Raw genomic sequence first — 22,076 nt, 5'->3', positions numbered from 1 at the left:
CACTTTAAAATATAGTAGTTATGGGCTCTAGAGGAATATGAAGCCGTATCACTTCATTACAGACGTAGTACGGAGCATCCACTATAGCACGCAACACTCATACATATAACATAATATCTGGTTATTAAATGATGTGTTTCTTCCAATTTAGATCTCAGTGTAGAAGCACACCAATATATTTAGTATGTTTCGATTGGGGAAGTTGGTCTGGTGGGGAAGTTATTATTATTATTGAAAATTTACAGGTGTATATTACAGATACCAGACTAAAAAATGGCCAGATAAGAGTTCCAAAGAGCCGGATTTTAGTCTTCATTGTTATATTTTCTCCCTCCCACACGTATTATTTTAAAGAAGCAAAAGATCCTGCTTGGCCAATTGGACTTAATCCTTGGGAAATGGATACCATTTTCATGACATGTACTTCTGATCCCAAGCACTTGAACTCCTGCATTTCCTCTAACAGGATTCCGTTGAGATTTACTACAGCAAGCATTCCGTCAGTTGTAACTAGTATGCTTTTTTCTTCATTAATTTCCGAGCCATACGTTTCTGCAGTTTGAACTATATTATGAAGAATGCTAGAAGTTTCAATATCTGTATCAGGGAATATAGCTATCACCAGCGAATATCAGGTCGGAGTTTGTCGAATCATATGGAGCGCCATTCTTATTATTTTTAAAATTAACATAATTACCACTAAAGAGGAGTGGAGAGACGAGATCTCATTGACGAGTACCGACTGGGATATCAAATGAATTTAATAATCATTTTGTACTGACGTACATCTAATAGAACCATAGTAAGAGGTCTGAAGGGATAAAATTTAAGGGAACATGTTCAGCTTCCTTAGCTGCCCAAAGTGAAGTGTAATTGTCAAAAGCAGAGTGAAAATCAATAAAAGTATCAATCCACATCTAATAGGTTCCTCCATAAACTAGCGGAGTGCGAAAATTTTAGCTATACAATCCCGATTGTGTCTAAATATCTCCTTTTAATCTCGGCTTGTCCCCCGCGAACGTTTCGAAGTTTTTTTGTTCATAAATACCATACCTAGTCTCTACTGTTTTCATTATAAGAAGAAATATCGGTTTCTTCCATGAAGCCATTACCAATGTTTGAAGACATTGAAGCAATGTTTCCCCATCGACATTGATTATTTTTATCGTCACATGGTCGACTCACGCGGTCTTACTACATTTTAATTACTTTAAAATGATCCAAAATCAATTTAAAATTACTAAAAAATGAACAATATTAGCAAGCGGCAATTGTTCATTTTTATCTTAATACCTGATAAAGTGGCTAAACACCGTAGAGGTTCATAAAGTTGAACGAAAAAATGTATTGCTAATTTTAAAAGCATCGTTGCAGTTGTTGGAGGTTTCTGTATTTTTTTGTGAACTAAATTGATCTATTCGTCTTTTCTATTGCAAAAACTTTATTTTTTTTGTTATTAATTTAACTTTAGCTTTGTTTTTGAACTCTTGTTATTGTTTCATCCTCAAATTTGTTTTATTGGATGAGATTCCATATAAAATATTTAAAATATTTTATTTCTTTTATATACTAGAAAAACTGTTTCATGAGATGTTATCTTATATTTTATTAAGATGACTTACAGGATTTGAGATTCTTTTATATGGATTTACCCTGACAAGCATTTAAATAGCCGTTGTTAACCTTTGATGTTCAGTAAAAATAGTTTTTATTTTCAAGGTAATTAGTGTGGACTTTAAGTTGAGACATATTGAATTTTGATCCTACGATTTTTTAAATTTTTATTTGCTTTTCTCAAGATTGTATAATTAACATGGTATAATAGTTATTCTTAAATAACATTAAATTATATTTCTTAAAACATTTCGGTGTAACTAAATATTTGAACATCAGCTTTTACTGGTTGGCGTTTACATGCTAACATTTACTCTTTCTTCATCAATTTCAACACCCATTTCGGAGTCTGTATTATACCAGGATGCGCATCTTTAGACGCGTTACCTACGAGTAACGATTGTTCAAGGCATACCACCTGCGTTGTCTTTGGTGGTGGTGTGGATGGCCGATTGAATTGTGGAGACGCATCGTTTAATATAAAAACGAAATAACGACACTTGGAGGGATCAGTAGCCATTTTCAATCAGGGCGAAGAGTAGTTTTGATAGTTGAGATCGATTGCTCATTGTAAGTACGAGAATGCGAGGTTCCTGAATAATAACACGCGTTCCGTTTTCGGTTTAGAGCAGGAAGTAGGGGCGGGGGTAGGGGATTGATTAGTGCTAATCTGGTGTGTTTTTGTGTTCTATTGGAGGATTATTTAGTGCTCAATCAGTCAATTTAAGGAATTAAAATATTAGTTTTGCAAAGAAATAGCAAATCTCTCTCTTTCGATTTTCTTAAAAAATATACTATAAAATATTCGTTTTTATAATTTATAAATAATTAAATATTATTTTATTATATTGTTAAAATCAGGTAAGTTGTTTTCCCAATAAATTTCAATGGTTTTATTATTGAATTCAACAATAAATATTGTTATAAATTTAATATATTTTTAAATGAAAAATATGTAATAATGAATATTAAAACTGTTCGGAAAAAACTGTTTAAAAAGCAAAATATCTAAATAAAAAAGGATTTAATTAAAACTCAATTAACAATATTAATTTTTATAAACATAAGAAGATATAATATATTTTTTTAATTTTGATTAAAACTCTTTTTTCCCTTTATTATAGCACCTTGAAAATAAGCATTAGTTTATTTGAATTTATTGCACATCGTCAGTCAACATGTCGATTCTTTAGAATATAAAAAAAACTGTTTGAGTAGTAATTACACTTCCTTGTTATATTAGGGAGTTAATTATTGTAATTAGTTAATTGAACATGTCCTTGTTAATTTTCATTGTTAAAATAGTGCACTAAGTAGAATCCAGCGTCAAAAATAGTAAACAGCTCGGTCGGTAGCAATAAGACCAAGAACGTTAACAGTTCTTGAACAGTTTTAACATTATAATCCCAGCTAATAATTTTCTCTGAATATAGCCATTTATTGATATTAAGTTGGTAAAGAAAGAACTTTTATTGTAAAAAATCATATATGCGTTAGAAGTTAATTGTGATCATTATAAATAGACTGAATCCGAAAAATCGGTATTCTTTCTTTATTGCCGTAACCCTAAACACATGGTGTACAAAATAAAAAAATAATTATTCATGAAGACAAGGCATTCAGGATCTATTGGTCAGATTAAGCTCCATGTAACTTTGGGCTGTCCTCAAATCTTGTTAATAATTATACAATGACGGAATTAAGAATAATTCTGACTTTGGTAATTATTTCCAATTCCAAGATCAGGCAGATTACACTAAATTAAAAATATATTTGTAAAGCATTTGAAAACTATGAAACATGGTTTCTATTATTGAACCATAAAAATTATTAAACAAACCAATAAAGCATAAAAATATATTATTTATATTAAATTTCTAAATATACTTTATTTTAGTTTCAAAATTTCCTTTGATTTGATTATTCAATTATTTAGAAATTTATGAAAATTCAGTAAAATATATTTACGACATATTTATAAATTATGTAATTTTTTGAATAGTAATAATATATGCGAAATAAAATGGTAATGAGATAATTAAAATTTAATTTTACTAATTTAACGGCAGTCGTAGATTTTTTTGTCGTCACTTAATATAGTCGAAAATACGCACGAAATTACAAAGACGAACGAGATGAAATCGAAAACTGAAAACGGTGTTTTGTGAATTAATATTCGTGAGTTGCGTAACTGCTTTGTATAACCTTCCACCTGAAGAAAGCAATTTAACATATTTTGTGTAAAAAGAAAATATACGCTGTAGGTTATAAATATTACATCTATTTACTGAGAAGAAGAAAGCTTCATCTCTCATGTGATACTTTATATATTGTTCAAGCGTGGAAACTCATTATATCATCACCTTTTGTGAAATCCTTAACGTTAAGATTTAGTGATAGCATAACGTAAGTTTTGTTAACACACGTTTTGATTTTTGATGAATGGAAAATTTTTTAAAGGAAGCTATTTGTTGACAAAATAATACTCTTGATTCCCTGCCATATATGTAAGTTTTCATATTAATACATTTTACGGGTTGGCTAAATTTTAAATGTTTAAGTTAACAAATGTTTATTCGTAGAGTTTCTGGATTGTTTTCAATACAATGTTGTTTCACTCTTATGCCAAAACCATATTGCATTGTTTTAAAAAATCCCTTAAATATATAATATTACTGTCGGAAATAAATGTTTCCAGAAAGAATTTCTCGCTGGTATCATATGACGTTAATATAGAGTTAGTAAATGGTGAATATGCGTCGAAAGCATACAAATAGTGATCTTGCATTAAGCTGACGTATGCATTTCAGTATTGAAAATATCTTCATCGTTCATCTCTGAAAATATATCTATAAAATCCATTAAAAACCTATTATCTCTCCTAATATTAAGACTGTATAATAAATGAAATTTTTGCCTTTTCTGGTTAAGGTATTTGGACTGGTGTAATTTTCTTTGAATGGTGCTCAACTTATTATGGCGACTTGATGTATTATATGCTTATATTTATCAATTAACGTATCAATCCTTTTTCGAATGTTCATTACTTACTCCATTTTGCTGATCAGGGAACATAGTTGATAAAAAAGATTAACAATTTAGATGTACGTATATTTTGGCACAGTATTACTTTGAAATAAGAGGGTATGATAGCAATTTGATATTAATGGTAATATAATGGTATCAGTGGTTTGGTTCGACCGAGATAATGATTCGCCAAAAAATTCTTATTTCGGTGATTAATATGAATGAATACCATTATAGTCGCCCAAATATTAATATAATGACCTCTTTACCATTCATCAGATAATACGGGTCTGCAAAAAATTAAGATCTGTTTAGGTCTTATGACTTATCTTCATGCTTTTCTTTTAGTTATAGGACGACATATTTCTTGCCAATTTGAGTAACTCTGTATAACGAGTTGTTACATACCTGATATATGTTCAGTAGAACATACTAAAAATGTTTCTTTTTCTTAGTGATGCTCCTCTTTGTACATCTTTGCTTCTGCGAAAAATCTGGATGGTCTCTATAAAATCCAACACTAATCTGATATTATAGAGTCGCTGGATATTCCTCGGCGTCTTTTCTCTATCTTTTTAACATCCTGGTCAAATCCTTCCTTCACGAAGAAATTGTACTTTCTGGCTCATTAATCAACCTAAAGCTTAAATGATTTTAGCACTCTATTGACGAGTTGTTTATATTTGTAAAAGGTCATTGTGATAAAATTTTCTCTATGACCTACTTTAAAAGCGAATTAGAGTATCTTTTTTTAGTATCCATCATAGTCATGATGAATTGTGAATGAATAAGTCGTCTAATGTCTGTCCAACGACAACGATTATAATATTTGTAGTCCTCAGTATCACATATTTCACCGGTTGGTTGTTCAGGTCTTAAAGACACTGAACATAATTGATAAGCAATGTTGCAACACACAATAAAATGTACGATGTTAAAGTGAAAAGTTCCCGGTCTGGCAAAATGGTTAAAAATGGTTTTCTTCCTAGGTTTTGTTTTCTCAAATAATTTGTTTTTATTAATTTTTAAAGTGTTTTTCGTTAAAATAGCTAAAATTGAATATCTTCTGATCAAGAAAGTTTTCCTAAGTTGACAAGTCTTCAGGGGCAGTGTATTACTGACAAGCTTTAAAAAATGGGCAGCTAAATTAATTCGAATATGGTTCTCGTGAAGTTCTGCTAAAAACAGCAACTAGGTCGAAAACCAACTTAAAAGTGCATGATCGAGTTGGTCTGTCTACGAGTAAAGGTGAGTGTAACAACGAAGGTTGTAGGTATAATAGAAGAAAAGGTATGAAACATCTCAGGCAAATAATTAGGGATACGAAATCTCTACGCGTAATGAGTGCCGCATTTGTTTCTCTGGATGAGTCCAGTACTACACGCTATAGACGCATAGTCGTCTAAGCAGTAGGGGCAATGAAAGCAAAGACAAGTGAATTTATTGAAAAGGTCATGGCAGGTCGATTGGACTGGTTTTGAGATGTGAAGGGAATCGATTTAAAGAATTGCCTTGAATAAAAAACAGTACGAATTCATCGGCATTCCCATATTCTCCTAATTTAACACCATCAGACTTCCATCCCCAATTTGATTTTCTATTTTTATGATTTCTGGGAATGCATTTTCTCTGGGAAGAGCTTTTCATTGAGAAGTTGGGGAAACGCTGTACCAAGTTATTTGAAGTGAAAGGAGATTATGCAGAAGAATAAATTACCCTCCTATGATATTGGCTAAATGTGCTACAAAGAATACTGGCTCTTGAATTCTATTTTGCTCATCCTTGTTTTAACATCTTCATAATTTTTTGTATTTCTTTGACAAAATGTAGCAGGCAATCAATAAACCAACATATCAGCGTTGGTTGTTGCATGACGTAATACAACTAAAAAATAGATATATAGCGAATTCAATTCCTTTCAAGTAAATATTTCTATATAAAAGCATCATATTTTTTAAATGGCCGTAAAATCTCGTTTTCTGGAACCACTATATTAGATCTAAGACCAAATATTAATAGTTAGATTGAATTAGCACATTAAATGAGTAATTACTTCAATTTTTTAATCTAGGATACCGAAATTAATTATTTTGTAAAATATTAAGATATAGTTTATTAAATTAGTGTTTAGTTACAATTTTTATAGCGGAAATACCTCTTTTTAATTATTTTATTTTAAAGTAAAAAACTTTATTCTCATTTATAAAACATTAAAATTGTTATAATATTATGTTTATGTTATATACACTTATTGATAGAGGGTCAACAACAAGGTTATCATTATGGCGCATTAATATCATCAAAGTTGCTCAAAATATCCCTAAATGTGGCCCAATGTGAGAAAATGAAATCTTTCAAAAACACTATTTATCTTTATACTAGTGAGTTCTGATAGTATCTAACCTAAAAAAAACTATTAAAATTGAAGGGCCACTAATAGGTTCCAAATTATTATTCTAAATAATTATCTGAAAAATAATTTACTAAATATTCAGTAAATATATTTCAGGAAAAATATTTTTGATTGAACTTTTTTGGGCTATATAATTCTACAAGTCGAATTCATTGTTCATTCAGACATGATTTTCAATGATTAATTTCAAATGCTATTCACTTGGATCTTACGAACCCATCTGATATGAACAGACATCAATGAGCAACATTAACAATAATTTATTTTAAATGATTACAATTTTAGCTCGACCCTCGTAAGCTTACTTAATTTTAAAGTAGAAAACTTAGCACAAAAAGCTAATTACAATATTTATTTAAATGTCACTTACTTTAACTAAACGAAAAAACGTGATTATAGTGGTAAAAGTAGTTTCGCAATATGAGACAAGAAATACAGATATAAGATGAACTATCACGATAAAGAAAACTAAACTTTCTTTTTACAATGGATATAAAGAAATTATCACTCAAAATATATTATTTAACAGTTATATCGCACATTTTTAATATAACGTTGGTTGAGTGATAAGCACATTAATAGTAAATAGGCCTTCCATCTTATATATGGAATTTCTCGATAATGATATATTGTGATTTCACTTTTTTTATGCGATCTTCGTTTAAATATTTCACATCATGATTTTGATTTATAGATGATAAGTAATGTTTAATGAAGTTAATGTTTAAAGTGAGTTTTGTTCAGTAAATTGGTAACACATATTTAACGCATTAGGTGTTTGCTGTAAATGCTGATGAGTTTTTCACTTAATAAATTTAGGATTTTATTATGAAAAATTCATACAGCATATGCTAATCGAATTATTTTCCACAAATCTCTGTTATTTTTACCATTTTCTGGCAACATGGCTATACCAAGTCGAAAAAAAGTTGCTTGTTGATTTTTCCACTTTCATAACGATTACGAAGCATTTTGTGTGCCAACCAAGCCATGCTGCATCATTCTAAAAATTATGATCAGAAGGCGGTACACCTGATGAGTATGCTGGTTGCGGCAGAATTTTACGTTTGTGTTACAACAGCATATACTTCATAATTCATGTTGCTAAGTGGTGTCATGCAAGAGGATTACTTTGCCGCTGTTACTCGCTATAACTGGTCTCTTCCGCAACACTAAGTTGTCCAGATTGTTTAACTGACGTTGGTAGACACCTGCTATAACAATTTAATTTCGTTTTAGGAGTTCGTAATATATTATACTTTACTGATCCCGTAATATAATGGATATATTTTATAGCTATGAATATTTAATTTTGATATCGATATGGATAGTTCTTCGGGATTAATCCATTACTTTTTGTAAATCCACATTTCATGTCCAGTCACAGTACGGTACATGCAATATCTCTTTTTGCCTCATAATCATTTAAACAAGCAATGAAAGTGTGATAGTTCTTTTCGCATCTTTTGCATCCTACCTGTTGTATGTAGGGATCTCGAAGCTGATAATGGATCAGCTAAGAGTTCTGAGAGTTCTGCTGCTGTTCTGAAGCTGCCTGAGAGTTCTTTGAGACAGTTTAAGTGTTTAGTATGCTTTCGAAGTAGATATATTCAAATCAAACAACAAATATAATGAAATCCGAAAGTGTAACTTTGATCCTTCCATGATTAGCGTCATAATAATAATAACTGAATGATGCACAATGGAAAACTATTACAGGGGATAGACAAAATAATAGGACGAAATATGTTTTGCTCAGTTTAGATACCAAGAGATTTTGCGGGGTCTTGTAAGTTATATTTAAATATGTTATACATTTTATTCTGCGACTGTGAAAATAAGCGATTGGGGTGAAATAAGTGATCTCTCTGATCTAATTTGAACGTTTCACGAGCGATATAACAGTAGCCACGGTAATGACAGCATATATAAAACATGGTAAACCATCATCGATGAAGAAGAATACTTGGCGAAACTAACTGTTAACTGACAAAGACTGACGAATATTAAAAAGGAGTGAGACAATATAAAACTACCACGGCAAACGTAACAGCAAAACTCAATAGTCACTTAAGTCATTCTGTTACGACAAGAACATTACGACGGTAGCAAAATAATGCTCCATATTTAAGAAAGGGCGGCAATTGTGAAATCTTTTATAACGGACAAAAACACCAAGTTGTGAAAAAGGTGCAACGATCACAAAACTTGGACGCTCATTCACATCACTAGCCGGAATGATGGAGTTTTTACTAATGACTACAACCAGTCAAACAGATTTAGTCTGGGTTTAAGGAGCGTCAGAATATCATTAAACGTCTTCCAATTCAATTGAACTATTTTGTGCAGTTTTAGAGCACAGAGTGAGTAGTAAACTTCTACCTCCATCATCATTAAAGCAATTGGCAGATGGTTTGGAACAAAAATGGGATAATATTCCATTGTTAACTATTCAGACACTTTACGAATCTTTTCAGTAAAGAACTGTAGTTGCTTTAAAAGCAGACGGTGGCTCAACAACTTTTTAATAAATAAATATTTTTATATATCAGGGTTCATATTACTTTATCAATACACTGTATTATATATATGCAAGCACCTAATATTTATAAAAATCAGAATGTGTAAGAATATATGAACAAACCTTATATATTACTGTTGACGTTTGCTGAGAAACTATTAGGGGAATTATTGCTGGCGATGAAGGTAATATATTTTTGTTGCTCCTATTTGCACATATGAGAGTCCAAAATAATATTTATACATAAATATAAGAAAATGTCTATTATGATATAATTATATGAATAATCAACAATAACGTCAATTTACTACGCATGTACTGTAATCTGATGGCTGCAATCACATTAGAGCAGTTGAAGATAATTAGCACTAAATAGTAGACAGAACATTTTTTGCAGCGGTAATTCTTGGCATGTAGTACTGCAGAAAACATTTGCAAGCCAATATATATTGGTAAGGATAACTGATTATAAGTGTTTTAAGTACTACATTAGAGAAATATGATCATATTTAAAACAAAAATTCTGAAAACTTGTACTAATGTCTTGAACTGTCTAATTCTGAATAAAAATATCGGTCGCCGTGTATAGATTAACACGTCAATTAAAAATTAACTGGCCAACAATAGTAAAACACATTTTTTTGGCAAAATTAGTTTTTTTTATTCAACATAATTCCCTTAAGGGATGATACACTGATTATAGCGACTCTGCAACTTTTCGATACCATTTTTGTAGTACAATTTGTCCTTTGCTTCAAAATAGGCCTCAGTTTCGGAGGGTTATTTCCAAAATCACCTCTTCATTCGACAAGCATTTCCTCCCAGTGAGCATTCCTTTGAGATCTGAGAACAGGAAATAGTCGCTGTGGGCGAGATCTGGAGAATACTGTGGATGAGAAAACATTTCGAAGCCCAATTCATGGATTTTTGCCATCGTTTTCACTGACGTGTGACACGGAGCATTGTTTTGACAAAGCAGCACTTTTTTTTTCTTCAAATTGCGGACATTTTCAGCGATTTCGTCATTCAAACGGTCCAATAACGCTATGTAATAGTCGCTGTTCGTGGTCTTTCCTTTTTCAAGGTAGTCAATGAAAATTATTCCATGCGCATCCCAAAATACAGACGCCATAACCTTGCCAGTCAACTGTTCATCATCGATCAGCGACTCATCTTGTGCAGTCTACTCGGATGACTGTCGATTGGACTTCGGAGTGAAATGATGGAGCCATGTTTCATCCATTGCCACATATCGACGCAAAAACTCGGGTTTATTACGCTTGATCATCTTCAAACGCTACTCCGAATCATCAATTCGTCGTTGTTTTTGGTCAAACGTGAGCTCGCACGGCACCCACTTTACACAGAGCTTTCTGATACCCAAATATTCGTGAATGATATGATGTAGACATTCAGTTGATATCTTTAGAGTGTTTGTTATTTCATTTAATTTCAATTTACTAACTAAGGTCTTACTGAAAAACATATGGACTTAATTCTATTAGCGCCATCTATGTGTCAGGCCGGGGACATTTCAATTGAACTAATTAAGTCCACATTGTCAGTAATAATTAAAATTGATAGATTTAAGCTTTCATGTTGTTGAGTGTAATTGCATAGTCGTTCATGTATAACTTTATTATAATAATCATAATCCCTACCACGCAAGCACTTAAATATTAGGTTTATCACAAGTATTTCGAGATTTGGATGCATATCTTAACAAATTATTCCAATTAAAGGGTTGATTTCAAAAGGAATGGTGCATTGTTATGTTATAAAGCTACTTTATTAAATTATCATTAATTGAAAATATTACTCTTCATCAGTGCTTAGTTTATTTGGATAAAGCTGTTGATGGTACATGCACTAACTCTGCAAATAAGCCTTGTCGTTGATGTCGACTCCGTTTGTTAATTCTAGTTTTCTTTAAGTAGTGGTATAAGTTTTTGATTCTTGTACTAATGGGCAAGTTTTGGAGAATATATCACATACGGGAGAACTTGTAGTGTTAAATTCAAAAGGGTGTGTGATTTATGAAACAAAATTGTGGTTGAATTCTGTCATGTGGTTGTATGGTTTGTGTTGGATTTCAATAACGCATAGTGTTAAATTGAATACAGATTTAATTAATAGTATGTAAAAACTAAGCATTAAAATACAAATGAATGTATGAACTCTTTTGAGATATGAAAGAACAAAAAGTGAAAAGTTATAACTATTATATAGTTAATGGTATAATAGTAATATTATATAATAAGAGCATTGAAATAATATTTTGAATATTATATATTTCCAAGTAGTTTACATATTCCTTTGTCCAGTAAATAGCTTTGTATAACGAAGATCTTCGCTCAGTTTGTTTATTGTTAGCATTTTTTATTGTTTTGGAATTTTCATATATGTTTATACATATTATAGAAACCTAGAAGTATAATTTAAAAGTTTTTTTATATTCCTGGCTCTAATTCGAAAACGTATGGTGTTAAATGTACATAATGTTCATATTGATAAACATATAAAAGAGTATTTATATATTTTTTAGATTCGCCCAATATGTCTCCACTTTTTATAGTGGGGATAACACTTCTTGCTATCGCATGGGGAAATCAGGTATGTAAAACAGCAAATTTATCAATGTGCAATAAACTAGTTTGAATATTTTTTTAGGATGCTAGATTAACACGAGATGTATCACATGTTATATCAGCCTATGGCAACAATGACGTTAGATTTTCCAACTTAGAAAGTGCTGGTTACCTACCACCTGATGGTATGTGTAGTAATGGAATAATATTTTGATTTAATATACTTTTTTATAGACTCACCTCCAGTTTCATGCGCACCAGGATATATACTCGGACCTTTTGGGCAATGTATTCAAATTACTCCTCCCCCTCCTCCACCAACCCCTCCAACTTGTCAACCAGGTTACAGACTTGGGCCTTATGGTCAATGCGTTAAAGTAACTCCTCCTCCAACACCATCTCCAACCTGTCAACCAGGATATAGAGTAGGACTTAATGGTCAATGCGTAAAAGTTACACCTCCACCGCCTCCTCCAACTTCACCAACATGTCAGCCGGGTTATAGAATTGGACCATATGGACAATGTATTAAAGTAACCCCGCCAACACCACCTCCAACTCCACCGCCGACTTGCCAACCAGGATTTAGACTTGGACCTCACGGTCAATGCATTCAAGTTACACCTCCTCCTCCACCACCTCCACCAACATGTCAACCAGGATATAGACTTGGACCTCATGGACAATGTATTCAAGTCACACCTCCCCCTCCACCACCTCCACCACCAACTTGTCAACCTGGATATAAACGAGGACCATATGGACAGTGTGTCAGAGAGACTCCTCCACCACCTCCACCAACATGTCAACCAGGATATAGACTTGGAACACATGGTCAATGTGTACAGGTCACACCTCCTCCTCCACCACCTCCACCACCAACTTGTCAACCTGGATATAGACTTGGACCTCATGGACAATGTATTCAAGTCACACCTCCCCCTCCACCACCTCCACCACCAACTTGTCAACCTGGATATAAACGAGGACCATATGGACAGTGTGTCAGGGAAAGTCCTCCATCACCTCCAGCAACGTGTCAACCAGGATATAGACTTGGACCACATGGTCAATGTGTACAGGTCACCCCTCCTCCACCACCACCTCCACCACCAACCTGTCAACCAGGATATAGACTTGGACCTCATGGACAATGTATTCAAGTCACACCTCCCCCTCCACCACCTCCACCACCAACTTGTCAACCTGGATATAAACGAGGACCATATGGACAGTGTGTCAGGGAAAGTCCTCCACCACCTCCAGCAACGTGTCAACCAGGATATAGACTTGGACCACATGGTCAATGTGTACAGGTCACCCCTCCTCCACCACCACCTCCACCAACTTGCGAGCCAGGATATAGACTTGGTCCATATGGTCAATGTATAAAAGTCACACCGCCTCCACCGCCACCTCCACCGCCAACTTGTCAACCTGGATATAAGCGAGGGCCATACGGACAGTGTGTTAAGGACACTCCCCCAACACCTCCGCCAACCTGTCAACCAGGATATAGACTTGGACCATATGGTCAATGTGTACAGGTAACACCTCCTCCACCACCACCTCCACCGCCAACTTGTCAACCTGGATATAAGCGAGGGCCATACGGACAGTGTGTTAAGGAAACTCCCCCAACACCTCTGCCAACCTGTCAGCCAGGATATAGACTCGGACCTTACGGGCAATGTATACAAATCACACCTCCTCCTCCACCACCTACACCAACCTGCGAAACCGGATATAGACTCGGACCTCACGGTCAATGTATAAAAGTTACGCTTCCTCCTCCACCACCACCCCCACCAACTTGTCAACCTGGATATAAAGTAGGGCCATATGGCCAATGCGTAAAAGTAACCCCGCCATCACCGTCACCTACACCTCTAACATGTCAGCCAGGATATGTATTGAGTCCCTTTGGTCAGTGTATTAAACAAACTCCCATTACTACTCCTAGACCGTATTGCGGACCTGGACAACGTGAAGGTCCAAATCACGAATGTATTGATATTTCTTGTCCCCCAGGTAATATTTTGATTTCAAACAGTGTAGTTAAGAAACTGTAATAACGTTACTTCATTTATTTAGGGTATAAAATCGGGCCATTTAGTGAATGTACAAAGATAATACCACCAACTACTACTGAAGCATATTGTCCATCTGGATATCGTACAGGACCTAACGGAGAATGCATAGAAGTAACATGTGGCCCTGGTAATTGTTTTCACCTATATTTGGAAGAAATACTGTTAAACAACATAATTTTTGGGAACAATTTTTGCACATTTTTTAAAGAACATTTATTTACCGGTATTTCAATTTTAAATTGAATTTTATTATTTTATGCTAACACTTTTTGCATTAGTGTAACAGAAATTGTAATTATAATATGATTAATTGGCGGTCTCCACATCAAAATTCAATCAAATTATAACGATTTTTCTTTCCTTGTGTTTGAAACCTCTAGGAGGACTCCGTGTATTATCTTCGTCCGCCGGTTTACCTTTAAAGATCTTCAAAATCGTTTATACTGAAAATTCAGATCTATTTTGAAATTTTTGATGGCTTGCCAAGTTTTGGTGACACTGCATTCCAATTATCTACAGATGAGAAACTTAACTATTGCTATCCGTCTCTGGTAAGTGTACACCTTGAACTCCAAGCCTCTGTCCAAATTCCTGTAGACTATATGAGTTCACTGCAATTTCAGTCTACCTTTGGTGATCTTACACCCTGAACTGTGATGCATGTGCCGAGAAACCACGGACAGGGAGTGTTTTTGAAGCATGAATGTTGCTTATGTGTAATCGACTGTGGCTAGGGGTCTTTGAGCACCATCAATCCACCTTTTTTAATCTTACAGCTTTAGTTGCGTTTTTGTTTTCGAATACCACTTAGTAACTGCGGAACGTCAGTCCAACATCAACTTAACTTCTTTTATTGTTAATTTCCAGTTATGTAATGTGAATGGGTTTAAAACTCAAATCTTTTAATTTGCTTTAAAATACTATTTTACGTTAAAAAAAAGGAAAAACGACTTGTTGAATGGTGATACAAAACGATACTGAAGGTTTTAATCTATTACAAAACAAACCAGACCTCTTCTTCGACGACGTCCATTTTGAGATATCCTACTCGTTACATGTTACTTGCGGAATAAGCAATTTAATCTCACTCTAAAGCCAGAATAAGCAATGCATGTATTAAGTAAAAGCGTTTTTTCGTCTCTGTTTGAAAATTATATATTTTAAAATTATTTTCGCAGATTGGATAACTGGTAGAAAAAGCTAAAAGATCTACTTATTTTTTATTTATAAAAACATTTTTTCTATTACAAATTATTTATAAGTGCTGACAATATTTTAAATAACGAGAACCTTGTTAGTATCTGTAATTGTTATATTTAATATTATTATATAAATATAAATTTTTTAAACTAGTTTGGTATAATTATACACAACACAGTCTGTGAGCAATGGAGCATGTCGTGAGCATTAACTTAACCACCTGGTCTGTCTAAACGTTACGAATAATTATTGTTAAATCATGGTTTTATAGTTTTAATATATACGGTCATATTAACTATATAATATTTACAGTATAATATTTTTATAGGTTTTGTAACAGGACCTTTCGGCCAATGCGTTAGAGTAACCCCTAAACCAACTCCGCCTTCTCCCACAACCGAAGGATATTGCCCATCTGGATACCGCACTGGACCCAATGGAGAATGCATTGAAGTTACATGTCCTCCTGGTAAGCTCTAGTTAATTTTAATTGAATTATTAAACGGCTATCAACAGTTTTGTTAACATTGATTATTTAGGTTCCACTGTCGGGCCATTTGGTGAGTGTACTCGACCAACAACTACCACTACAACTCCTCGTCCTATAACCTGTCAACCAGGTAAATAACTTATTTCACGCTGAAAAAGTCGAAAATAATTGTTTAAATAAAATTATTATAGGAATATGTTTATAATTAAATGCCACATCTAATGGACAATTTATTTTTACCTGTTTTATTTGTTATATTTAGGTTATCACTTGGGACCATTTGGACAATGTATTCGACCAACCACTACCACCACAACTCCTCGAACTGTAACTTGCCAGCCAGGTAAAAAATGTTGATGTTTTATGCTCAAAATATTGACCAAAAATCACTACATTTAATACCTTCTGAACTATAATCTTACATACTTCTAATTTTGATTTTGTGTAATATTGGGTGCTTGAACGTATTGTATTAAGTTTTCTAATTAGTGTTACTCAATTATATCATGTATATCGAAGCTAATCATGAAATTCTCAAATAAGAATTTTTGATTTGAACTGCCACCGAAGCCTATCAAACTCTTCTAGAAATTTTTGATGATGTCATATCACAATTGCTCGTTTTGGTTTCAATGATTTAAAAGTCGTAATTTTGATGTTAATGGTAACTAAAGGAGGATTAAAATAGTTGGAATATCATTAAAAGCAAGACTTATTGGACGAATATTGAAAACCTAGAAGTGCGATGGGAAAAATTTCAAAGGAAAAAAATGGCTACCACCCGAATTGATGAAAATTCCATTTTGATTCCATTACTTGTGAGGTAAAAAAATATTTCATTGTGCTGTCGATGAAAAAATAATTTCTTGCGACAATCCCAAATGTAAGAAGATGTTGGTTAGTCCAAGAGAGCCACCCGCATCGACCACCATCGAAATATTCATGGCCACAAAGCTTTGCTCTGCATATGTTGGAATCAGCAAGTTAAAGTATATTACGACCTGCTAAAATTGAACTAAACGGTTACTGCATATGTCTAGCGATGTCAATTGAATATATATTGTTTTAAAAAAATTACAACGCTTGATCATACGTTGCAAGAATGTCAATGATACACTGAGTGTACTCACCAGAAGTTGTGAACAGTACTTGTTCACAACGTTACGAAATGCTTAAAAAATGCAAAAATAGATCAACGATTGGATCTCTACCAAACAATGTTGTCAGAAAAGATTGGAAAACTGTAAAAAAATATAGAAAATATTTTGTTGAATATATATTTTTTCAATTTTTTTCAATACAAGTCCTTTCCTTAATAACTGGCTTTCTAAATTGAAGAGATGGCGAGAAAACGAGAAAGCACCTAATAATTATATATGCTCTTTAGTATTACTTATTTGCACTCTCAAAATATGTATCAGCATTAACAACGCCAGCCATTAAAATGTCACTATAATCATCATAATAAAGAACTTATAGATATTCTATATTCTAATTACTATATTTAGGTTATCACTTGGGACCATTTGGACAATGCATTCGACCAACCACTACTACAACAACTCCTCGTCCGGTAACTTGTCAACCAGGTAAATTATTTTGATATTCTATACTAAAAAAGGCATTAAGACTATAAAATTTGTAAATACGTTTAGAATTTAAATTTTTCATGGTTTCTAATTGTGGAATTCTAGTTTTGGTTCAGTAGATAGATATAGAATTCTGTACTATATAATTGTATTGATTTATTCTATAACATGATTGATTATGCTAGATGTGCCTATGTATGGGCCTAAGAATTATCTTCAAGGAATTTGTTTAATTTGTAGCTTTATAGTTGTAAAATTGATACAATGTATTTTTTGAAATCTATTTTCCATCGCTAGCCGCAACTTTTTCCTATCTTTTAGAGAATTTACGAATTCCATTTCGAAACAACATACATTTTGATTCATTGATGGGTCACCACTTATATTTCGGAACAAGTAGTTATCAGAAGGACCAAGGTCGAATTTTAGGGTTTCCAAGTATGCTTTCACTACTTTTGCAAAATGTGGTCGAGCGTTGAAGTTTTATTGAAGAATTATATTGTTATGATTTTGCTCGCTTTTGGTCACTACTGTCACAGTGCTCGGTTTAAACGCATCAAATGTAGTCGACAGCGATTCCCATTGATAACTTCATTAAGTATACCACACCAAGCTGGTTCCACCAAATATAGCTTAAAAGTTGATAGAGAAGGACATTCGGCTTTGCCGTTATTGTTGATCCATGACGAGGTAGTGATTATTCTAATTGTTCTAGCTTTGGATTGTTGTAATTGATCTACTTTTCATCACCATTAATAATAGGATATAAAAATTTTTGCTGTTGAAGCAGCTTTTTACACAGGACCAAACAATATCATGCCTTTCAATATATCTTAGCCTCAATTCATATGGCACAAACTATCCAAGTTTCTGGGTCATTCCCATGTCTTGCGTTTTACACGGATCATCACATAGTAACGCCTTCAAAACTCCGTCTTCCAATTTTTTTCCTGTCAAGAACGCTCTTTGTCCTCGGTGTCAAAATCAGTACTTTTAAACGTTAAAACTAGTATTCACATGTTCCAATTGATGAAGTATTGTTGCCAGAAGCTTCATACAGCATTTGAGAGCCTTCACTCCCCTTTTTCTTCAAATCGAAGCAAAAAACTAAAACTTTCCCGATAAACGATTTACTCAGACAATTTCAGCATACTGAGAAACATTTTTCTCCCACTTTAACGAAATAAAACATACTGAATGCCTGTCTGTCAGGTAGTCCTCAATATGAAGTTTGTTACATATATACCCGATTCAATTTAATACCCAGTAACACCATCTGTTTTAAATCCTTTAAAATTAATTTATAAGCTATGCTATATTCCATAAAATACTTTCAAGCATTAATAAGGCTAGCTATTAAAATTCCTTTATAATATAATTTATTTATATATTTGTTTGCTGTATTTAGGTTATCATTTAGGACCATTGGGACAATGTGTTCGACCAACTACAACTACAACAACTCCCAAACCCGTAACATGTGGACCAGGTAAATAAACATTTTACAGCTATTGAATTATTTCTTTTAGAAGCACCATACATGATAATATGCTAAGTTGATCAATATGTTTGCGGAGCACCATCTGAAAAGTAAAACTAAAAATCCGATGCCATTTTAATATTTCTTTAGTCAAAAGAACATCATCATGTTATTTTTACATAACTAGTTCTTCAGAATGCGAATTTTTAAGCAGTTTATTCACAATATCCTTTAAAATAATTAACAAAAAAGCAGAACAAACAAGTTGAATAAATTAATATTAGATTTCTTTATGTATATATTTCATTTCTATATAATAATATATGTCCCAGGCTCTAATATACTCTGACCATGTACTTTTATGCTTCTTTGAACATATGCGATTAAAAGTCTTAATAATATAATAATCATCTCAGTTATGCCAGTAATCCGGCTGGATAAGGTAGAATCGTATATGAGAATTAGCTATTTTTACATTGGTAATCACTACCCCGTAAGTTCAACGAATTCTTGGTGACAATAAGATGTTGATCAGGATGTGTGATTCGGAAGTCGCTTTCACCAGTAGTATTTACTGTAAATATATTTGAATAACCAGCAAGAAAATTGTCTGAATTTATCCAATTATTGAGCAGCATTGAGATGATTACTTACCACAGATTTTTTAAATCTCGTCTATAAACAAATTTTATTATACTCTGGTTTATTATAGTGGAAACAACCGTGCTAGTGATAACAGTTCAATTGAAAGTCCCCGGCCTGACACATAAATGGCGCTACTAGAATTAAATCCACTTGTTTTTAGTTAGCCCTAACCCTCAAAAGATGCGTGTATAGATTTGTGAATTAGTTTGTGAATTATAGCATTTTGAGTGAAGCAACTTTTGTTATTGTGAAAAAAAAATGGATAAAAAGGAATTTCGCGTGGCTTGATGCCGATTTTCCGGACACTGCCCCAGGAAAATCAACCATTAAGCGTTGGTATGCTAAGTTTAGATGTGGTGGAATGAGTACCGAAAACGGTAAACGCAGTGAACGCCCAAAAGGGATTGTTACCGATGAATACATAAAAAAGTCTACAAAATGAATTTGAATAACCGTGAAATAACAGATACTCTATCAACTATAACAAACACAGATATAAAATGAACGTGTACATCATATTATTCACGAATATTTAGATATGAGAAAGCTCTGTGCAAAGTGAGTGCCGCACGAGCTCACTTTTGACCAAAAACAACGTCGAGTTGATGATTCGGAGCAGTGTTTGAAGATGATCAAGCATTATAAACCCGAGTTTTCGCGTCGATATGTGACAATGAATAAAACATGGCCCGATCATTTCATTTCGAGTCAAATCGACAGTCATCCGAGTGGACTGCACACAATGAACCCGCTCCAAAGCATGGGAAAACGCAACAGTAAGCTGGCAAGGTTATGGTGTCTGTATTTTGGGATGCACATGGAATAATTTTCATTTACTACCTTGAAAAAGAAGGACCGTCAACAGTGATTTTTATATAGCGTTCTTGGATCGTTTGAAGGAAGAAATCGCCGAAAAACCGCCGCATTTTAAGAAAAAGAAAGTGCTGTTTTATAAAGGCGATGCACCGTGTCACAAGTCACAGAAAACGATTTCAAAAATCCATGAATTGGGCTTTGAATTGCTTCCCCGTCCAACGTATTCTCCAGATCTGACCTCCAGCGACTATTTTCTGTTCTCAGATCTCAAAAGAATGCTCGCTGGGAAGAAATTTCCATCGAATGAGGAGGTGATCAGCGAAACCGGGCCTATTTTGAGGCAAAGGACAAATCGTACTACAAAAATGGTATCGAAAAGTTGGAGGGTTGCTATAATAAGTGCTGTAACCTTGCTGTAAAGGAATTATATTGAAAAAAAAACTAATTTTACCAAAAAAATGTGTTTTACTATGGTAGGCCGAGGACTTTTCAATAGACCTGTTATTGTGATGAAATCAATTTTAGCATTCACTATAAATACTTTCATTTTTAGGGTACCACCTTGGACCATTTGGACAATGTATTCGGCCAACTACCACTACACCACGTCCTTTAACTTGTCAGCCAGGTACTAAATATAAGTTAATATTACAGCAAAAGTCAATGCAATCATTTATAATATATTCTGTTTTCAAATCTAAATATATATCCTCCCGTTATCATATTACCATATACATTATGTAATACACATTAATTTAAAAACAAAAACTTTTAATTTACTTATTTTATTTTACGGAAATAAGTGGCGACTTACTGAATTGAAAACACAAAGGAACCAATGCTTTCAACCTTATCCTAATGTAAAAGAGACCTTTATAATGCGATTACATTATTTGTCACATTATAACATCAGACACTAGACCAATAACTTATATATAAATGGTCTAAATTTAACATAAAAATGTTACAAATTTTTAGTCAACCTTTCATAAATACTGTAACTTTAAATTATAAATTTTATTGATCTACACAGGATATATAAAGGGACCTTCAGGCCAATGCGTCATAATAACTTCTACAACTCCTGCCTCAGTGACAGAAGGGTATTGCCCGTCTGGAACTCGTACTGGACCAAATGGAGAATGTATCGACATTAAATGCCCCCCTGGTAAGCATATTGATTGTTTTTGTAATATTTTTGGACTGTCTTATATTGGAATATTCCATGCATTTCTTGAACAGTTTTACAGGCAGGCTTTTGCTGCATTACCTGTTGTAAACTTTTTAATTTGGAATTTTTGAATTAATGTGGTTAATATTGCAGTTACCAAAGGAGCTTGCTTTTAGATGTGTAAAACACTTTAATAATCAGTTAAGGCCAATAGGCATTGTATTTATAACATATATAAAGTTTTGCATATATAAAACACATACATGTTTATTTTCATAACATGATTTAAATGCACAGTGAAATAACCAGCAATGTATGTATAAGGAAAGGTTTGCTGAGGTTACCATTTAGTTTTTGATATATAGACTACATATTTTTCCTGATTTAACTCTATATATTTGAACTGATTCTTATGACTCATTTTTTGTA

At 33.2% G+C, this 22,076-nt stretch overlaps 1 protein-coding gene across 12 annotated transcripts in view; it reads left to right on the top strand.

The window, feature by feature from the left end:
- The first annotated feature begins 2,116 nt into the window (after positions 1-2,116).
- The window catches only part of LOC143192549 (uncharacterized), a 44,810-nt gene continuing 24,850 nt past the window's right edge, over positions 2,117-22,076 (top strand). For all 12 annotated transcript variants that reach the window (XM_076397960.1, XM_076397957.1, XM_076397958.1 and 9 more), the window contains exons 1-12: positions 2,117-2,184; positions 12,121-12,188; positions 12,246-12,348; positions 12,398-14,194; positions 14,258-14,383; positions 15,785-15,925; positions 15,996-16,076; positions 16,209-16,289; positions 17,455-17,535; positions 18,944-19,024; positions 21,030-21,104; positions 21,510-21,644. In XM_076397960.1, coding sequence (XP_076254075.1) covers positions 12,132-12,188; positions 12,246-12,348; positions 12,398-14,194; positions 14,258-14,383; positions 15,785-15,925; positions 15,996-16,076; positions 16,209-16,289; positions 17,455-17,535; positions 18,944-19,024; positions 21,030-21,104; positions 21,510-21,644 — 2,758 coding nt within the window. In that variant the 5' untranslated portion in view covers positions 2,117-2,184; positions 12,121-12,131. The remainder of the gene's footprint in view (positions 2,185-12,120; positions 12,189-12,245; positions 12,349-12,397; positions 14,195-14,257; positions 14,384-15,784; positions 15,926-15,995; positions 16,077-16,208; positions 16,290-17,454; positions 17,536-18,943; positions 19,025-21,029; positions 21,105-21,509; positions 21,645-22,076) is intronic.

The sequence above is a fragment of the Rhynchophorus ferrugineus genome, unplaced genomic scaffold (genome assembly GCF_030347505.1).
Source record: "Rhynchophorus ferrugineus isolate W39M unplaced genomic scaffold, kcgeb_rfMv2 rfM3, whole genome shotgun sequence".
In the NCBI taxonomy this organism is placed as follows: Eukaryota; Metazoa; Arthropoda; class Insecta; order Coleoptera; family Curculionidae; genus Rhynchophorus; species Rhynchophorus ferrugineus.
This window is presented reverse-complemented; position numbering and strand designations above follow the sequence as displayed.